This window comes from Manacus vitellinus, unplaced genomic scaffold, assembly GCF_001715985.3.
Source record: "Manacus vitellinus isolate BGI_N305 unplaced genomic scaffold, ASM171598v3 scaffold_7_pilon, whole genome shotgun sequence".
Classification (NCBI taxonomy): Eukaryota; Metazoa; Chordata; class Aves; order Passeriformes; family Pipridae; genus Manacus; species Manacus vitellinus.
Genome location: NW_021940813.1, coordinates 7,011,115 through 7,031,753, shown reverse-complemented (window position 1 = coordinate 7,031,753; position 20,639 = coordinate 7,011,115). Strand labels below are relative to the sequence as shown.

Sequence of the window (20,639 nt, the reverse complement as noted above, 5' to 3'; positions counted from 1 at the left end):
AGATGCTGAGCTACTACAAACTTTAACTTCATAGATTTCAATTATCTATTGTACATTAAATATTCTCCCAGTTTATGTGAAGATAGGACCATACATGTATAGACAAAATGCAAGGCCAAAATGCCTAAGCATATATCCAGCAGGCCAATTGATTCTAACCAGTATTTTTCATCTTTAATTTCTTTGGCCTCACTCAATTCATATACAGGCATCTTTTTCATACTTAAATACATTTCAAGGATCAGATTACAAATATTTTTCTCACAATTACTAGACAATCAGCTTTATTGATTCCTGGAGCATTACCTGCGCAGTTAAATATCCTTTCTTGCACTATGAGAACCATGATATGGTCCTAAATATTCTGATTTTCATGTAGTCATATTAGCTTTAATGAAATAGCTTAAATGGTCCAATTGATATTCTGAATTTGAGTTTGCCTTGTATTATGATTTGATGCATCAACTTTTGGGGCTATTGTTTCATGTATAATATGGGAAAAATAATAAATTATGTCTAGGAACCACTGGTTCTAATCTGCCCTCTCACTAGAAACCATTTGATGGAAAAATATTTAAGCTATCCTTAATTCATAAAGCTTTGAACTTCTGGGGACCATTGCTGACTTCTATCTCAAAGTTACATTGTTAATAAAAGCTAAACAGCTGATTCTGCAACTGCATTTTTGACTACTTGAGATTCCAATGCTTTTATAAAATGGAAGAAAATTTACCTTAATATCAAAGGCTCCTGGTTGACCCTCTCTGTTATAAAGCTCCAGCTGGTTCTTGACAGGTGTGACCCACAATATCACCTGATTCAGTTGTTTATCAAGTTCAACAAAATCCTTTAGCAGAATCTCTATTTCTTTTTGCTTCTCTGGAAGATCTTTGGACACCTGAAAAAATACCAGAAGTCATTGTTCAGGTGGCAAAAAACTGCCAACAACAAACAAAGCACAAAACAATTTAACACTACACACATATATACTCATATAAAATGTTAAAATACAAGTTTTATATACTGATAGAAAGAATGGAAAGAAAAAGCAGATCCACTCAAGAAAAAAAACAAACTCAAAAGAGATTTTTTTTTTAATCACATTTTAGCACCAGATTTATTCATTTTTTAGTGAAAAAATTGTTATCTTGGTATCCTAAACTGTTTTAAAGGTCAATTTTTATTTAGGAAAAACAAAGTGAAAATACGAAATTGATCATTTGAATGATATCTAACCTTTCCTCCTCTCTTGAATGTAAATACTTATAAGCATATATTTTCTTATAAGATGTTTAGAGTTGCCAGTCTGGTCCAAATATGCATAAGTAGATGCATAAAATGAAGAAAAATAATGAAGAAATGTATCATCAATTCTGATCAGGCCACTTGGTTCTCTGATTTGCATTCAAAGCAGTGAGATTTGAATTAACTAAGCACATTCTTCTGTGCCAACAATATTAAAAATTAAGAATCAGTGAATAGCATAGTTCAAATCCAACAGCACTTGGAGTAAATGTAGGAACAGGTTGAAAATAAATAAGCCAACACAAAGCTCCATGCTGTCCTTCCCAGATTGTTTTCTATAGCTAGATAGGTGAGGTGTCACAACACTACACAATGGGAAATGTTGCAAAGATATACTAGGGGAGAAACCATCTGTACTTTAAAAACAAAAAAATCACAACAGCAAATATAGGGACTGGGCAGAGACACAAAACAATGGCAGTTCATTAGCAAAATCAGCCAAGAAATATGGCTAGTTTTCCATATCAGTGGAAACGTTTTTAAGTACATTTTTAACCAAAGTGACCCTCTTTAAAGTAGCAAAACATGAGGTTTCTGACACACATGAAAAAACACAAATTCCCTCTAAAGTTAAGCAGCATTAATGGAAGCATTGCCATCATATTGCCCAGCAACAAACGTATTAGTGCTCTGTACTAACCTCTAATTCCTAATGACAAATTTTTCAGAGGACAATAAATCTTAACTCAGAGTCATGAAAGCAATGAATGTTACTAAAACCAAACAACCACCATCTGAGAGAATGGAAAGAACACAACTGTATTGTGACATGTACCTTCCTTTAAAAATTTGCTTTGATAATATTGATTTGTCAGTACCAAAATAACTCCTCTAAATATACTCTGCATGTGATTTATTAGACTGTATTTAAGTGATATTTGTAATTTAAGAAGTTGATTTGCCATATATTACATTATCTCCATTGTTCACTATAGCCACCCCATAATATCCTATTTAATAAAAATTGACCCTGAGTAAAATTTCTTTTTCTATCTTCCTAATCTTTTAAATGTAATAAAAACTCTGCTTTTCCAGAATGACCCAAGAAACGAAAGAAAAAAATTAAAAATGCATTCATTTCCCTTATGTGTTAACCAATATTTATGCAGACCTTGGCCTAATTTCATACAAGATTAGTTTCATCTCTCTTACAACTTCTGAATGTTAATCGCCAATGTTTACTAGCTTTAATATTAATGTAAATAATTTCCACAGAAACACAACTGAAAGCAGATAAATAGTCATAGGCAGATAAAAACCCAAACTGACCTCTGAAGATCTGAAATTTAAATTAATCTACTTCTAATCAACATTAATCAAGCATTTTGGGTCTATCACAGGACAGAGGAAGAAAAATTCGTAGAGGTTTTGGGGAGTGGGGGGATGAGAGAGAGGTAACCAATTAGATACTAAGGTTTATTAGATCTAGAACAGCAGAAGATGAACAATTAGGTTTTGGCAACTGTACTTCAAGCTACTCTTTTCAGAACATTTATTTATCCCATGTATAATGAGAGATAAATTGAGATTTAAGTAAATGTAGCCTCTTCTTACATGTTGTCTCCTGCTCTAAAATTATAGTACAAATACAGAATTAAAATATTTTTACTATATAAAAATGAAGAAATCTATGTCCATATGAAGTGTTTCATTACATACAGAAATTTAACTTCATCTAATTTTACCACAGAGACAAAAAGAACAACAGTAAATGAAGAAAGAACTTTCCTCAAACTCAGGTTAGGGCTGCAGATAAACATTTAACAAGGCAATACCTTGTAAGATTCAGGTAATATGTCACATACTATTGTGTGGGAAACAGAGTCTTAGATTCCAGTTATCAGGGATTTCATTTGCTAGCTCGTTGTGGCTTGTTTGGGGTTTTTTTAAACTCTGGCATCAAACTGTCAAGCTGGCTAATCAAATTAGAGCCTGATGAGTTTAAGTTAATTACAAGTCTGCCTATCAAGCCAAGGTACTGTTGCACACTGTCTCCTGGGAGACAGCTTGTTTCCTGAGCTAATTCTGCCGCTCCCTAGCAGCATAAATTGGGAAAACCTCCATGGAGTAATGGACATGGACATGATGACTGGTTGTTCAGATTTATGCCCTTTCTCTGGCAGAGAAGTACATATGGAGATGGGATCCTCCAGAATCTTCCCTAGTGTTTTAGTCACAGTCCTTCAAGCTTGTTATTCACGGCTCCAGGAGTTCCACCCCTGAGGTGGGATTATAATGCTGATGGGCACAACAGCAATTCTACTGCCCATTCTGTCCCTGGGCCCTTCAACGAGTTCCTACAAGTTCTCAGATGCCTCCAGGGATGAATGAGCAGTGACTAGTGTCCCACTTCAATACTCTCACATTTTTGCTTTGGGCTCTATCCTCCTTTCATTCATTTGTAGTCCCGGGGTAGACACTTTTGTTCCCTTTGGTGTCTTACCTCTTTCCCTCCTATTAACGAAAGACTCCTTTTATTAGGTTTTATCAGAGGAGGGCTGATGTCCTTTTCTAAGAGGGAAGACCAGTAGGAACAGCAGCCATAAGGCAACACCTTACAGGAGATGCTTTCCCCTAGATCTGCCTAGAACTGAACACAGGCCTGATGAAGCAGTGTTACAGGCTGGCAAGGAAGGCAGGGTGCAGAAGAAAAAAGGAATTTTAAAAATCTGGGTTAGCTCTTTGCATACAAATTAAGTATTTTAAACTTTGCCTTATTCAGTAATAGACAAACATTGAAAACACACCTTATTTTGCAACCAAAGGCACAAAATAAATTTGTAAGTGGAAACAACAGAAGTATGAATTATTTCTTCAAAGAAAACAAATTCCATTTCAACATCAAAGCACTATATAATTTCAGTGATATGTGTTAAAACATTAATCTCAAAGCATGTGATACATCTAAAATTTTGTACTCTAGTTCAAGTGTTAATTAAGTTAATTAATTAGAAGCTGAGTTACATAATAATAGAAAATATTTAAGCTCTAAATGGGGAAACAGCAGAAGAGCTTAATTTTACCAACACTGGTCTTCATAATATTTAATTTTATTCTAATCTTAAACTATCAGAACATTTTTCCACTTATTTAATTTTACATATTCCAAATTTTGCTCTTTACATTAAAACACACAGAAAAAAAAACCCCACACAACAAAATCTCCAGCATAAAAATGATATCTCTCAAAACATAAGAATAGTCTGAAATTTGAATAATTGCATACTTTCAAAGTCTGGATCTTCTTCTCCCTATGAATTCTAAAAGTACTTGATCACTTGCATTGCTTTCATTGTTTCTCTTCCATCTGAACCTGATGTCTTGGATGATGATCCTTCACAAGCAGCCTAAATGATACACTACTATGTTCTTTCCATGCCTACCCCAATCTTATGACTTCGGTGCAAAACCATACATATGCTCATCTTGACAGTAGAGATATCCTTGATCATTTCACATGCTCCAGTTTTCCACTGCTATTTCCCACTTTAGCTTTGGATAGTTATTTTTCAGTCTGCATACGGTTGTGTTCATGCATTATGGGAAGAATTAGAGATCCACAGATGGAAAAGAATACCAATTCTTATGATAATAGGCGGTATAAAGGGAGGAAGGATTTGTATAAAGTATGTCACCTGATATAAAATCATATTCTGTTTCACTGCTAGGTTTAATTCCTTATGAATATCCAGAAATTAGATTCAATTAAAGGAGTATCAATTAAAATAATGGTTGTAGAGTTACAGCTCAATCATTTCACTCAGGAACAATGCTCAAAATTAAAAAGTTGAAACTTATTAGGCAGAGACTAAGTAAAAAAGAACAAACAATAGGGAATAGTTTTGCAGAGATCAGAAATGTTACTGCAAATGAATGAACTCGATTAATTATACTACTAGTAAGGCATCACTATTTATGAAAGGAAAGCCACTGAAATTACTTGTATATATTATATTTCAAGTGGCCAATGCCTGATTTCGAATATATCGCTTCTCTCTCACAAGTCAATGTCAACCTCATTCCCTGTTTACCTGAAATGACGAAAGGGAAAATAATGCCGTTATTACCCAGTTGTTTGGGAATAGAGATGAGGAGATGCATCTCCCCAACATGTAATTTTTCAAAAAAGAATATGGAGTATTTTCTTAGTGGTGAGTGGAGAGCAAAGAAATCCCAAATTTCCACATTTTAACAGCAGCAAAAATGTGTCAGGTTCTTTTCCCTCAATATTAGATAAAGTGCTCTTTTGCTTGCTGCCTCACTAAACTCTCAATAACAGTGGCACTTATAAATGGATCTTACTTTGATGAATCTGATAAGAAATTTAGGTATCTTGATATGCATAACAATATAAACTATAATAAACTGCAATGAATATGAGCAAAAATATGTTATGGGGTATCTTTGAAGACTGTTAAAAGCAGTTCTTTTATGCCCCACTTGAGAGGGTCACTCAGATGTACAAAGCAGTTCATGAAAGTGGTCTTCCAACATAGGATAACTGATAGGTTTGAAAAATCAGAAGTGCTTGCACAGAGAAAAATTGAAGTATTCTGTATAAAGAAATGAGGAAACTTTCTGCTTAGCCCAGAGCACAACTGGATTGAATTAAGATTTTGATGTTATCTGAGTGAGGACCTGGATAACAAAGAACAACTAAGATAACTAACTAACTAACTAACTAATTAACATAAACATAACAGCTATTAAATGCAAACTTCAATCCTACTTATTGATAAGTCATAACTGATACTTCTATAGCACTAGTAAGATGATTGCATAAAACAGAAATTCTTACAGCGACTGTTCCAAAAGTTTTATCTGCTCAAAATTACCACTCATATACCATGTACAAAAGAATGATTTAAAATGGAAGAGCGAAAAGTTAATTTATATGCATCATTTCTTCATGAAAAACAATCAGTGTGAGAAAGAGTTTCATATAAGTTCAGTTTGGGATGCCATTTAGTTAATTAACTAAGCCATTCTCATTAACAAACTCAATATTGACTTTAAAACAAAATCTATGTAATTTCTTTAAAATTATGAATATTTATGAGTCATAGTGTCTCTGACAAGGTTGGAGTAAAGACTGTATTATTAGAGAAAGGTTAAAGAAGGCTATTAAAAATATATAGAGAAGATTTTTATTTGCTATGTACCTAGTGTTTTGTGGTTCCTTGCAAGCCTCTCAGGACCTGACCTGTGTTTATTTGGGTTTGTTTTTTTAAAAAAAGAATCTTAATGGTGTATTTGTAATATTTTCAAGTTTCATTTTTACTTAAAAAATCTGTTTTCCCCCATCAATGTAAAAAAATGAGGCAGTCCACAAAACCAACGCACCAAACAATTTTCTGCTTCATCTGGCTGACTGGCTTTTTAAAAAGCAAACAAAACCTTTCCCCCATCCCAAAGATTTGTTTTGGTTTTCTTCCATGGTAGTATGACTGCATATATCAGTCTTCTGAATATCTGTATGCTTCTTATATGTAATACTTACAACTAATTTTCATTCATTCTGCTCTCTACTATCCCAGCAATTCTCTTTTGTCAAGGACATTTTTGAGTACAAGACCCTCCACCTTAAATCTCTGCTAAATAATCTAGTCCATGATTTTCTTTTCCTTATGTCTTTTTATTACTCAGTTCCAAAATCCAAAAGCAGCCTCAAAGGCTTTACAGTATAGCTCCTTCAGTGATTTTTAATGAAGGATATTCCAACAGGAAAATTATTTTTAAATAAAGGTACAATTGTTCTTTCCCTGGCTTATGGCAGAAAGTACCATAAATACCCCTCAGGCTACACACAGTCCATGAGACAATCAAACTCCAGCACTCACCCACAGTACTGGTAGCCTGGTCTGAACAGCTACTTTGAGCCTGTCAGTCAAAGCCTTTTTTTAACATGGAAAGCAGAGTCTTATGAATATGTTGGGACCTGACAACATGGCAGGCCACAGTGATATTATCCAGCACAGAGCTGGCTGTGCTGGTGCCATGTCCCAGGGAAACACAACAGGGTTAGTTAATGGGGTATGATAAACCCTGTCTGACATATTTAAGAGTAATCTCTTCTCACTGTTTGGCAAACTATAGTAGTCCTATCAACACTTCTGATCCCTCCATGTGACAGGGTTCCTCCAGTCTGCTGCTCTGTCTCACCATTCTTTTCTGCAGCCCTCCTTTTCCTAAGGTCACTCATTATCCAATTGCTTTACTTATTTTTTTGCTACATAGTAAGTTGGATAATGAATGTATAGCTAAACTGTATTATATCCACAGTAAATAAGCAGGGATTTATTTTTGCATTATCTTCACACAGTATAGAATAATTATAGTGGGTTGATATTTTATCTACAGCTAAATATTTATAGCATTTCTTACCAACAAATTATTTATTTGTTAAAAATTAAAGAAAACAGTAACGTTAGTATTCCAAATGTAGTGAGTGATCTTGACTGCCAAGTACCCAGCTGACATTTCTCACAAGGAACAACTAACAATGAATTTGCTTTTCTTTTTGGCTGTTCTTCAGGAATTACCTGGTTTAACGCATTTGTAAGAAACGTGCTGTTAATAGAAAAGCTGAGAGTGTTGGAGTTACCTTAGTTTAACTGTAGTCAGGCCATTCTCTAGGTAATGATGATTATGAATTTTTGAAAAGGTGTTGTTAAAACTATGAGAAAAATTACCAAAAAAAAAAAAAAAGGAGGGGGAAAGGGAAGGGAAAGTTGAAATTTATTTCAGACTATTCCATTGTTGGGAATTCTAATTACATGGGCATGTTGCTACCTCGACAGGCCTGTATAAATGAAGTATAATCTTTATCTTGTGAACAACATTGATTTTTAGGCCCCTATAGTCCTCCTTAAAAGAGATGCATGAAACACTTGACAGACAATGGCAGCATCTGTCTTGGAACTGAAGTTTTAAAAAGCCCAGATGACTGTCATTGATTGGTGTGCAACAGTATGCAAACCATCGTTCATTATACGTGAAATGACTCTCAAATATATAGTTGTTGCAGTGTAGAAAAATGTGTAAGAATTTGCCTAAAATGACATATTTGATATCTGGTTATTCAGATACATCAATATTACCCCAATGTAGTAACAAATGTATCAACAGTTAGTACTTCTTGTATTCAAAGTACTTGGCATAACTTCTTAAATATATGATTAATATATTCTGGATTTGTACGGCAAACAACAACAAAAAGTAATTTTAATATGGTTGGTAAGATAGTGTGATATATATAGTGTGTATATATATACATATATGTATATATATATTAAATACATACATGTATTTAATCATGCTTTTATGGTCTCATTGGCTAGTACACACTTTTTTACCCCTCCATGACTGTATTCCTAAATACTTTTCTTTGCTTAAGTTCTTAAATCTTAATTAATGCTAGCTGCCAGCAATAAAAAGAAATTAAGCCTGTATATACTTGTTTCTTAGAACTTGTGACATTCTCATGTTTGTCCGGTGAACAGTAAAATCAAACCACATTTCATTATAGTGAAACCATTTGTTGATATGGCTGATGATAACATGAATGTGGACTACACCTAATTAGCAATCTATGACAGACTGTAACAGGTAATTTAGCATAACAAAAGGCTTTATCATATTTAATGAAATCAGGCCACTCATTAAATGAAACTAAATTCAGAAAGTATCAACCTTTTGTTCCCCAAAATGCTGGCTATACTATTCTAATTTCAAATTGAAAGAACAGAAATCAAACTGTGGCATTCATTTTCCAACATATTTTCTCCTCCGCCCCACAAATAAAAGCACTAGTAATTGCAGTAGTTCCAACTATAGGCTAAAACTAAGTTGCACTGACATGCTGGAAATTTTATGTCATTGCAGGTAATCTATGAATAATTTCTACTCAAGGCGAGCTACAATACATGAACTATAACCTTGTAATGACTTTGTCTTTCTGCTCTTTCTGCTCCCATCTGTTTTTCTCTACACTTGATCAACCAAGCTAAGACGACCTATACTTTTTCTGGTTGTACAGAAAATGTTCACAAATTATAGCTGTGTCACTCCACTCTAATTTTTTTCTTGTCCACATAGCACAACAAATTGATTTGCTGTGGCAATAAACAGTGAAATAGTCTCTTCAGTGTCTAGTAATTAGAACTAATACTAGCAGACAAATTAAAAGGCAGCAAAACAAAATGTCTCCATCAGGCACTTATGATAACCTTCATAATACATACAGTAGACTTTGTGAAGACTAAGGTGGATAAATGAGGAGAATGCTGATTTTGGCATCCAGCTTACTTTCAGATAATCTAGCTCATCGCTCTTGGCTGACACCAGACCAAGAATAATATTAAAGAGTAATAAACTCCTTCCAGCAAACCTCTGATTCCATGGTTCACTGGTCTCAGACCTAATCTATCAATCCATTTACTGCACAGAAAAAGGTAAGAAACCCATTACAGATCTGTTACATGCCATGGCAGGTGGTATATGACAAGAACTGAATTCATCACAAACTGCAGTGCCTAGTACCCTTTTGTATGCTTTGAAGCACTAGGTGGTTAGCTTACTTGGCTATCACAGCAGAAGATACTTTGAGCTTTGAAAATAAATGAAAAATTCTTGATGTGAAAGCATAAAAATGGTCATAAAATACTTCATTTTTCATAATATTAAGACTTCACAAAGACAGTGCTATTTTAATTTTTACAAGAAATACTGCTTTGGAGAGGGTATAATAAGTAAAACCAGGATAGAATTTAAAAGTCATGCCTTTCAAATGTGGGCTTTAATCTTCATTCTCTGCTTAAACTATATTGTCTTAGGTAACAGCCTATTAGAATCACTATGCAATAAAGTTGTCTAAAGAAAAGTCATGCTAAAATTATTACTATCCAAAGGAAGAAAAACTCTTCATATATCTACTCTCAAGGTCATCAGCACGTGATACAAACACCCAAAAGCAAAGACAATTCTGAAGTAAAAGCAAAAAAGCTACTTTAATGTGACTGCAATTCCTTTCATACTCAATTTCTTTTCTAGGTTATTTCCATTGCTGTAGGGCAACAGTTTCTGTGACTGTAAAGAAGGTTTGAACATGACTTATTTCAAATATGTCACCTTGAAGGTTAAGACTCACAGGTGTTGTCCCCTATTCCCCTGCTTGGCAGATCAAGGTAAAACAAAAATTTGTGATAACTTTGGGAGATATTTGGCTACATTCTCAGCTGGTGTAAATTGTCACAGCTGCTCTGAAGTAAACAGAATTACTCTGGTGTACACCAGATAAGGACCTACCTACATTATTTATGTAACTGTCATGTATGTTTCACATCCTGAAAACAGCATCTTTCTGCAGTATGAGATAATCAGAAATGGTAGAGCATTACATGTTCATTTTTAGCAGAGATGCCAGAAAACTAAACAAACAGTTAGAAACAATAGATTAAAGTATAAGATACACTCTTAAGAGGGGATGGAGAGACAGAAAAGCCCCAGAGAAATCTCTGTGTGATGATGTTTGTCTACTGTGCTTTAAGGAACACAAAAAATATATCCTCATCAAAACAACTGACTACAGAACCAATCTCAGGTGACCTACAAAGTCTGCCTGATATGAAAGTGCCAGACCTGTGAGCATTGGTTCACAGCAAACATCTTTGGGGTTTTTTTCAGTGCTTACATATCTGTAACTGAAGGAAGAAAACATTAAGTTCCTCTGTCAGGCCTGCCGAGTTTCTTTACGTGATTTCTAATTTTATTACAGACCCTAGACTTTCAAGTCACAAAGTGAAACAATTAATTGAGGTTTTCTGTGCAAATCATGAGTAACAGAAAAAAATATGCAAATGAAAAAATAATTATTTTTCCCTTAGGTTTCATTGGAAAAATCTTGCAGAAGCCCAAACTGAGCTTCTGTGTTCTTTTTGTTTTCTACATCTGTCAAGATCACAATAAAAATAGAAAAATGTATGAGAAAGAGAAGACCATCAGAGAATGTGCATGGATTTCAGTCTTGTAATTTTCAATCTCAATTTCTGTTCATTTAAAAAACAAACAAACAAACAAACAAAACCCCCCAAAAACCCCAAACAAAGACAAAAAAACACGACCCCCCCCCAAACAACAACAACAAAAACCAAAACCAAAAACCAAACACAGGAAACCACAAACCACTGCATTTTCTCTGATTATTTAGATTCAAAGTGCCAAGGAGAACTTAGTTTTATACATCTCCATGGGTAGATAACTGAAATCAAAATGATGTGGTTAAGTAATGATCTGAAGTGGAAGATTAATTTTCTCGTTTTAGTCTCTTTTATAAGTAAATGAAAGGTTTCAAGTAGTAAATTCGAAGCATAATTATTTTGCCAGACACATTGCTTAGATCTAAGAGACATAAAATTGTAAAAAATCAGTAAACTGTAATAAATCACTAAACAGTCGTCTTGTCCACCATATTTCATCCAAACCTAAATACTTTCAACAACATTCTTTGTTGCACTGACTGTGACAAGTAACCTAAAACATTTTTTCATCAGCAAGCAGAAAATGCAAATGCAAAGTTTTTAGGTATGTGACTAATCAGTAAAAACCTATATTCAATGACAAATTGCAGATTTTCTTATAATGTATTTAGGTAATCTTGCTAAAAGTTTTTTCTTGAAAAGTAATACTGTCTTTTTATTATCACAGTTTAGATACTAAAATCGTGGTGCCTAATTTCAGCTATGTATATGCTTCCTTCAGTTAGTAAATAACACCATTTTGATCCTGAAGTGTTCTGAATTCTTCTATATATATTGATTTCAGAAACCCATTAGTAAAGAAAGAGACACTTCTGTCCAACCACAGAAATAATGATTTATGTGTCCAACTTGGAGTTTGTGAATGTGATCAATATTTATTATCCACTTCTGCCTGAGCCATTAGCTAATATTCTGAACTTTGCCAGACTGTTTCTGTTAAGCAGAAACCAGTAAGAGTACCACATCAAATAAGCTGCTTTTCATTTCTCTGGTCTGTGCTTGAAAATCAACAGCGTTTACGGAAATGGTAAAAAAACCCCCAGAATGCAGTATTCTTGACCAAAAACTCTAGCTTGTCTTTTCAGTAAAGTACTCAGAGGATTTTTTTTCTCACCTTTTTCCCCAGAGATGAACACAACAAATTACTCTTCTTTTTTCACCCCAGCATCCCGGTAACTTTAACAAATAGATACTACAGGTTAATTTCCCAGATTCTGACTTTGCCATCAGTCTCAACAGAAATCCTTCAGCTGATTCTCCCTTGACCTTTTCCAACCAGGCTAATCCATACCTTGGGTGGTAATCCTCTGGACAAGGCTTTTATCATTTCTGCTACACAAGAGCATTCAATTTATTTACCTCTGTTTACCAGATTTACTACTCATTTTCACCAGTTTCTACCAAAAAAATGTGCTACTTAGCAATAAAACCGAACAAAATCCTCCCTTATTTTTCTCCATGAGTATGAAGATCCCAGAAGGCAAAATAAGTGGTATTTTGCTACACAGAAACCAAAAGTGAATGATCGAGGCTGGAAGAAACAAGGTGGAAGGTGAGACAGAGGGTGCAGCTTCCACCTTGGGATTTGGAACAGAAGAGAATTGGGAAGTGTTTCCATAAAGAATATCAGAGGCTACTGCCTCTCACACACCTGAGTCACAAAGCCTGGAATATTTGCTGCACCAGCAAAAGCACCAGGCTACAGAAATGACGCTCTGCGTTTTCACCCTGAAGCAGGAGACCTGTAATTTGAATGCAACATCATCACTTCAGGCACTAATGGTCTTGGTTTGCTATCATTGTTTCTCACAGCAGTGTATTGTATACACTTTTCTTCCTCAGGTTCATTATGCATACAAATGTCTCTTCATACAGAAAAAAATGATACATACCAGAAAATATATAATGCAAATATTCACTGCAGATTAAAATTTTACACCACAGTTATAACAGTAATATGTCTAACCTTTAACAAACGATGGTTAGCCTCCTTCAGTGTACTCTCAAGCTTATGTTTTTTGTCTGGCTTCAGTGATGCACTTCCAAGTGCTATTCCTCTAGTTTCATTTAATCGTTTCAGTATTCCCTTGTGGGGCGGCAGCTCTTCAACTCTTAACTGGAACAGACAAATACAGCAGTTAAGATGAACTGTGGCAGAATTTCCAGCTCTCTTATCTTCACCCTTATCGATTTGTGTATCAGCTGAAGGAATAAACTCAATTCAAGGCAAAATAACTGTTGCTTTCTGAATGTAGAAGGTTAAAAAAAAAAACCCAAAAGAGACTCTATTAGTGAATCAAGCCTAAAGAGAGTCCTAAATGCAAAATATAGGTTTCCTGAAGGTATTAATCACTATTACATTATAAATTCTAGCTCTGAACACTCAATACCTCATGCATATGAATTTTAATAATCTTTTAATATGGTGAGGAGCAAGTATTTTGGAGAAGGGTTTTAATATGTTCCATGCTGTGAACAGTCACACAGATGGTATGTGGCAAAAAGCCCTCCAGTCTAACCTCTTGATTAAGATTGTTCATGTATGTTCATTAAAAAAAACTAAAAATGAAAGCCAAAGAATGCAAGGCAGCATCTAAATGTTTCAATTCTCCATCATGTGTGTAGTCACTGAAAACTTATATTGTCAAACTAAGTTAACATATCAAGTAAGGTTAAGGTAGCTCATAGAATCTTCTTTGAGGGTTTTGTTCTTTTTTTTTTCTTGTTTGTTTTTTATTATTAACATAGGCAGGTAGGTATGAAATTAGCCAGGCTGCAAGCCAAAGAATTGTTATTTACTGTATTAGGATGTATTCCCTTTTGTGCAGCTCCAGAAGAAGGTGTACTGTAAAAACAAGATACAAATAAGAGATGTTTACCACCTTTAATTTTGGATTATATATCCTTTGGAAATACTATAATTAGGAAATATTTGTGTATATATGAGGAGTGGAGCACCTTCATGGTTCTAAACAATCAATTTAGACCTTAAACCTTTAATCATGTCTGCAAATGATAAGATGCATCTAACACCCCTTGTAAGTATTTCTTTGCCTTGGGTCTAATATCTTTAACAACAGAGACAGAGCCTCACAAATCCTCTGACCAACTCACTGACATCTTATGCTAAACAGTCAGAGAGAAAAATTCAGCACATGGTAAAGTTTCTGTTTCCTCAAATGCTATTTATTCTATTTTTTTTTTATTTAAAAAGAAAATTAAAGATAGAATTTTACTAAAGAATCCTTTGGAATTTTTTTTCAGATTTTGTTGAAAGAAGGATAGAACAAGCTGACAAGTTTTCTTCTGATTCCTTAATGCTCTATACATCACTTGCTGAATTTGTTTAGCTTGGATTGACATAAAGTATAACTAGGTCCTTATACTCAAGAGAGAACAGGAAACCTTTAGGTATATGTTCTATAAGTAATATGCAATTTCCAATTACAGTTTAATTTATTATTGTACAAATTATAAAAGATAGTCATTTTATTGAACACATTTCAAAAAACTAAACAGAGCAACTTCTGTTGAATATATTTATTAGCAGTATCAAAGTTCCAACTTATTAATGAAAATATTCCAGCCTTTAAAAAACAAATATTTAATATTCTAATGGGGGGGGGTGTTAAAGCATTTTTAAAAATAAGTCACCTAGATGTTCAGTCTAGAAAATGTTGCAGTAATATTTTAATGAGTTGACATTTATAATTATTCATAAAATTCTGGATCCCCTTATGAAATACTGAATACCATTTAACAAGTGAGAAGTCATAAAACATTAACAAGACACCTATAGAGAAATGTAGTACATATAAACCAGTCAAGTTCTGAACTAAGAAATGAGGATGAAAAAGATAATGATTAATTGCCTAGTGACAGATATTTTCCTTTTAGTATATTTTCCATAACTTTTCTTGTTTTAATATGATCAGTATATATTTGTTCCTGGGTTTTGAAATTCCACTGCTTTGATTTATCTAAAAATGTTAAATGAATGCTGTATTTGATGGGAGAAACCTTTTCAAAAAATAGTTTTTAATTCTCTTCAATGTAGAATTCATAAAGTAAGAGAACATTAAGAATAAAGCTTACAATACCTTTACTTTACTAAGGCAGTCTCTCAACTGGTCTTCATTCCCTGGTTCAAGGGGAATCCCAATAACACTGTCTGTTTCCTCTAACCATATAATCAACTTGTTCAAATCCTCTTGAAATTCTGATAAAATATTCTTTTCTTCCTCTAGTCTGTAATAAAAATTTGAAATCAATGTTTCTATAAACTTATTTTTATACTGAAGTGCTTATCCATACTGAAACACAAGGCATAATTAATTCTTATCATTTATATTATTTTTATGTGTGCCATAGATTTCTTCATATCAAAATTATCAGACAAACACTCTTTTGATATGGCAAGAAATGTATTTTAAAATAAAAGCTCAAGGTATCACTTGTAACATCACTAAATTCAGCTTCCAAATTGCATATGACAGGTAGCAAACAAGCACACCAGAACCTAGAACTGTTAATTATTTAGACTAGAATTTTGTGTGAACTAACAGCAGGGAAGTCGAGTGTCAGCAACTAAGGATTCTAACATCAAGTTTTACCAAACTGGATCTATAACAAATGACATAGATTCACTTGAACATATTGAGTTAAAAAATATTTCAGTGACTGTGTCATATAGTTTGTGTAAAGCATTCCAGTCAAGAATTCACAAAAAGTAGGTGAGGTTTGCAGTCCATAATAAAGAATACGATAGGATTTATGCACAGCACATAACTTCAGATGTCTGCTTTGTCTCAATCTACAACTCATCTGTTCATTTTCTCATCCAAAACATAAACATTGCAGGTGTCTAAAGTCAGGTAGGGTTATTTTCACCATGACTATATAAATATATTGAGATGTGAACTTTTGTGCAAAAGCTTCCCAAGTTACCAAGAGATGCCTGCAAAAAAATTTCAAGAGCAGCAGGGAAGAGCATTGACAGAATGTGAACCCTTCGGGATTTACATTATGAGTGGATCCAATCTGAAGAAAAAAATTATGTTTTATATAATATGCTTATAATTTATCCATCAAACTTATTCACAAAACTGATGTTACACTAAATATTACCTGTATGAAAAGATAAATCATTAGCAATTAAATTAAACAATCACTTTTACATAATAATAGAGGTTTTTTGTTATTATTTAGTTAAGATTATTTGAGATCAAAGAAAAAGATGTAAAGCCAGGTTATTAGTTTTGGTTTGTTTTTTTTTTTTAATTGTTATGGTTATTTCCAAGATCCAACTGAATTTGAGAGGTTAGTCTTACATTATACATAATAAAAAGTTGTATTAATATTTAAGAACATAACATGACAGTGAAGAATCAAGGTCACTATTATTAATATATTATTTCTGAATGCAAAATTATATTAAAGAAGAAATATTATATGAGTTTTCTCTAGTGCCCCATACTTACCATGATGGTCACTGCCCACAAAACACACTGAGAAGTTACCTGGAACAACATCTATTCTGAACTATGCTCTCCTTTCTTCGAATTTGTGGTGGTTTTTTTTTTTTCTTTTGATGTCTGTTTTGTTGTGGTTTTTTGGATTTTTTTTTTTTTAGGAAACTATGTTTTCTGATGGCCAGCTTAAGCAAAGAAGTCTCTTTAGAAAAGTTACAGGACTAAGCTTCAGGCAAAATTGAATCAAGAAAAAGTGTCAGTATCACATCATTTAACAAAAAGTACTGAAAACAGTTGTTGGTTGACACAGTTGCCTGCACACATGCATACACACACAGAGTCTTACACACAGCTCAGAAACTACAGATTAGGCTTTTATTCAAGCAGAATAAAAATTTAGAATTTCCAACAGTCAGTACCTCTCTGACAGATGTTTGTGCATCCAAATCACCAAAACATTTCACTCTATATTAGAAAAAACTTTGTCATTAAAATCTTATATGACTCTTTTTCCCCTCACTGTAATTTCCAGAGAATAAAAGTATTCAAGTGACTATAAGTGTTCTGCATTTGAAACACTGATTTACAAGGAAAGAAAGCTACTTCCTTAATATTTTAAGTAAAAGCATTTGCTTAGGGTGAATACAAAGGAAGAAAAAATAAGAGTTGTTAAAATTCATTTTAAATAACATCATCCAGGTTACAGTGTAAAATGGGAGAAGTCTGATTTGGTCAGCACTGAAAACTGTACTAGCGAAGAGGGGCATAAGCATAAGGCTGAATTAAATTATGTTCTATTTCACAGAAAAATAAACATCTGACCTCATGGTATAGGCAAGAAATTTGTCTAGATTGAGATTAGATCTGAGGAGAGTAAAGAGTTCTGTGCTAGGAATGCTGATTATTAAAAAAAAAAACACCCAAACTAGGAGTGTACAACTAAACTATTCTTTTACAAAACTTGCAAACTAACAGAACTTTTGCTAGGACTTTACCTGTATTTCATCTTATTAGTGTTTATTATGTTTCCTTAACAAGGCATCTTTGCAAGATGAGCATCATTATACTAGATGAATAAGTATTCTACAGGGTCTACAGTCCCCCTTCTGAAGTAAGAGAGTAAAAACCAAAGTATCAAATACAACACTCTTGAGCAGACCTCACTAGTGAGATGGAACATCGCACAGCCTGGCTGCCCTAAACATGCCATGTCTTCAGGAGAACTAGAAAATGAAGAAAGGAGAAGCCTCTGCACCAGCCAAGGATCATAAAATTGATTAGAAACAAGGAAAGACTTTTAAAGTCATTGAATCCAACTGTTAACCAAGCACTGCCAAGTCTGTCACCCAACCATTTCCCCCAGAGCCACATCTACATGTCCTTTAAATTCCTCCAGAGGTAGTGACTCAACCACTTCCATGGACAGCTTTCTGTGAAGACATTTTTCCTAACATTCAATCTAAACCTCCCTTGGCACAACTTGAGGCCATTCCCTGTTGTCCTATTGTTTTTACTGTGGAGAAGAGACTGACACACAGCTCATTAGGGCCTCCTTTCAGGTAGTTGTAGAGAGTGATAAGATCTTCCCTCAGCCTCCTTTACCAAAGAGAAAAAATCATTAACACCCAAAAGTCAATATTCATAATTACATTTAGAGCATGAAAATGCTGGATTTAAAAATTAATTAACTGTAATATTATATTTTATTATGATAAGTGATAATTGTTTAAATAATTAAAATTGTTATATAATATATTTAATATATTAACATATATAAGCTGAAACATTTGGCAAATTTCTCTCTCAACAGTCTCTCAACACAGTTCTAGATCGAGTTCCTGCTTTAGATCTAGAACAGATTATTTGCTTTTGTTCTTAATACAGTATATTCTAATATTTGCTAGACATATGAGGTCACCAATGTTCTTTTTTTTTCTAAGCTCATAAACAAGTTACTCTTCTGTAACTGCCTAGAATTAAACAAACACAAGCCACTAGTGCCAAATTGTTCTTTAGAGAAAAAAGGAGATGAGACTTACTGTGAAAATAAACCCCTCCAAAACTATTTATGTCTTTATATATAAAATATAGGTATACCCATAGATGCACACATATACTTACATTTATACAAACAAATACATAAAAAAGTGAACACCATAAATAGCAAAATAATTAACAGTCCTACTTTCTTGGTTTTGTTTTAGATTTTCTAATGGAATTCTGAGTGACTGTTTTCAGGGACTGCTGTTTACCCAGGATTTCTGGAAATGCGACCAGATCAACAAAAAGTCCTGATGCAGGTGGACTCTAGTATTTCTTGTACTAATATTTCTATGTACTAGTCTCTGAATCTCTTATAAAGTATTGTTATGCAGCCAGAAATTCTGGACCTTCCTGATGCACAAACTTACCCATTGTGGTTGTACAGGACATGCAGAGAAGAACCAACTTTATAGCATTATATTTATTACAGTGTTCTTCACTGAGAAGTGTTTATGGTAAAGAGGTCAAATGCTCATCTTAAGCCAAAATAGGTTATCTAAAACCAGACAAAATATCTTTTTTGTGTGAAACTGAGGCAGATGCTAAAAATAAAGAAAAACTAACTCCCTGTAATCCTAAAAGCAGAACCATAACTTTGAATCTTTCTGAGGCAGTGTCTTTTTCTGCTCCAGTTATGGAAATCTGGGAATCATCATCCAATGTTAAACTGTGAACCACATAATAAAACCTCTGTTCCTCAACCTGGTCAGGCTCTCTGAGACCTAAGCTCTCAGGAACAGCTTCATTTTTTTAATTTCCTCTCACTTCTACTCATTTATAAAGTGCATAGCTCAGTGGAGACATTATGTGATGGTACCCTAAGGATGTATCTGAGAAAGATACAAGTTTAAATACTTTAATTCTGGCACAGAAAAGACATAGCGTTCAGCTCAATACACCCACGAGCAAAATTATTGAGCTGCATAGTATTTTGAATGAGAAATCAAAAAGATTTCTTGTCTCCTAGAAGAGATAGTAATTGGCAAGATTCCTTTTTCATCTTAAGTACACTGTCAGTTTTATCACCCTTATGAATTCAGCTGCAACCCTTAAAACATTTAAACTTTTCCTATCATGAAGGAAGGATTTTTATTTTTCTTTTAACTTTGATGACTAATTTAAATGTTGCTCAGTATGATGGGGATGTTCTTAACCTAAGACTTTCCAGGAATTCTTTTAGAGATGTTTCATACATAGACATGTATGCACCCCATCCCCCCACATACATATAATTCATATGTATGTATACACACATGCACAGAAGGTTTCAGAGTTCAGAAACAAAAAGCATTCCATAAAGATCTACTTCTTTATTCTAGTCAGGAACAGTGTATAGTGTAGCAATTAAAAGGTCCATTGCAATTAATGAGAAATGCAGGTGCACTTTATAATTTACTTTACAATTCGTTCTTGACCTGCTAGAACGTTACTTCTATTATAAATAACATCCTGCATGACAAGTGTCATATTATGCAAGACAGTAAAATAAAGCACTCTGTGTTAGCTGAACCAGCTAATCAAATTAAAAGTTTTAACTCAGTGACTGACTACACCTTTTTGAACAAGCTGATTTCCATCACCATAATTACATTTGGAACAACAGACACATGTAATTTCTAGGTGTTTAAATTTATGATGGCAATGAAAAAATTAACAGTTAATTGTAATTTAGGGAGTATGGACTTCCAAATCCAAGCCTAAAAAAAACTGGAGTAAAGAACAAGAGCCATCAGTCGACTTGGACATGGAAAGAGCAGCTCTCAAGAAAGCAGCTGGGAGTGTC

General features: G+C 33.8%; 1 protein-coding gene across 7 annotated transcripts in view; it reads right to left on the bottom strand.

Annotated features, from left to right (window-relative positions):
- Positions 1 to 20,639, bottom strand: part of DMD (dystrophin) — a 991,087-nt gene that overhangs the window by 371,714 nt on the left and 598,734 nt on the right. For all 7 annotated transcript variants that reach the window (XM_018084043.3, XM_018084032.3, XM_018084034.3 and 4 more), the window contains 3 exons: positions 15,443 to 15,590; positions 13,309 to 13,458; positions 734 to 898 (listed from right to left, as the gene is read on the bottom strand). In XM_018084043.3, coding sequence (XP_017939532.3) covers positions 734 to 898; positions 13,309 to 13,458; positions 15,443 to 15,590 — 463 coding nt within the window. The remainder of the gene's footprint in view (positions 1 to 733; positions 899 to 13,308; positions 13,459 to 15,442; positions 15,591 to 20,639) is intronic.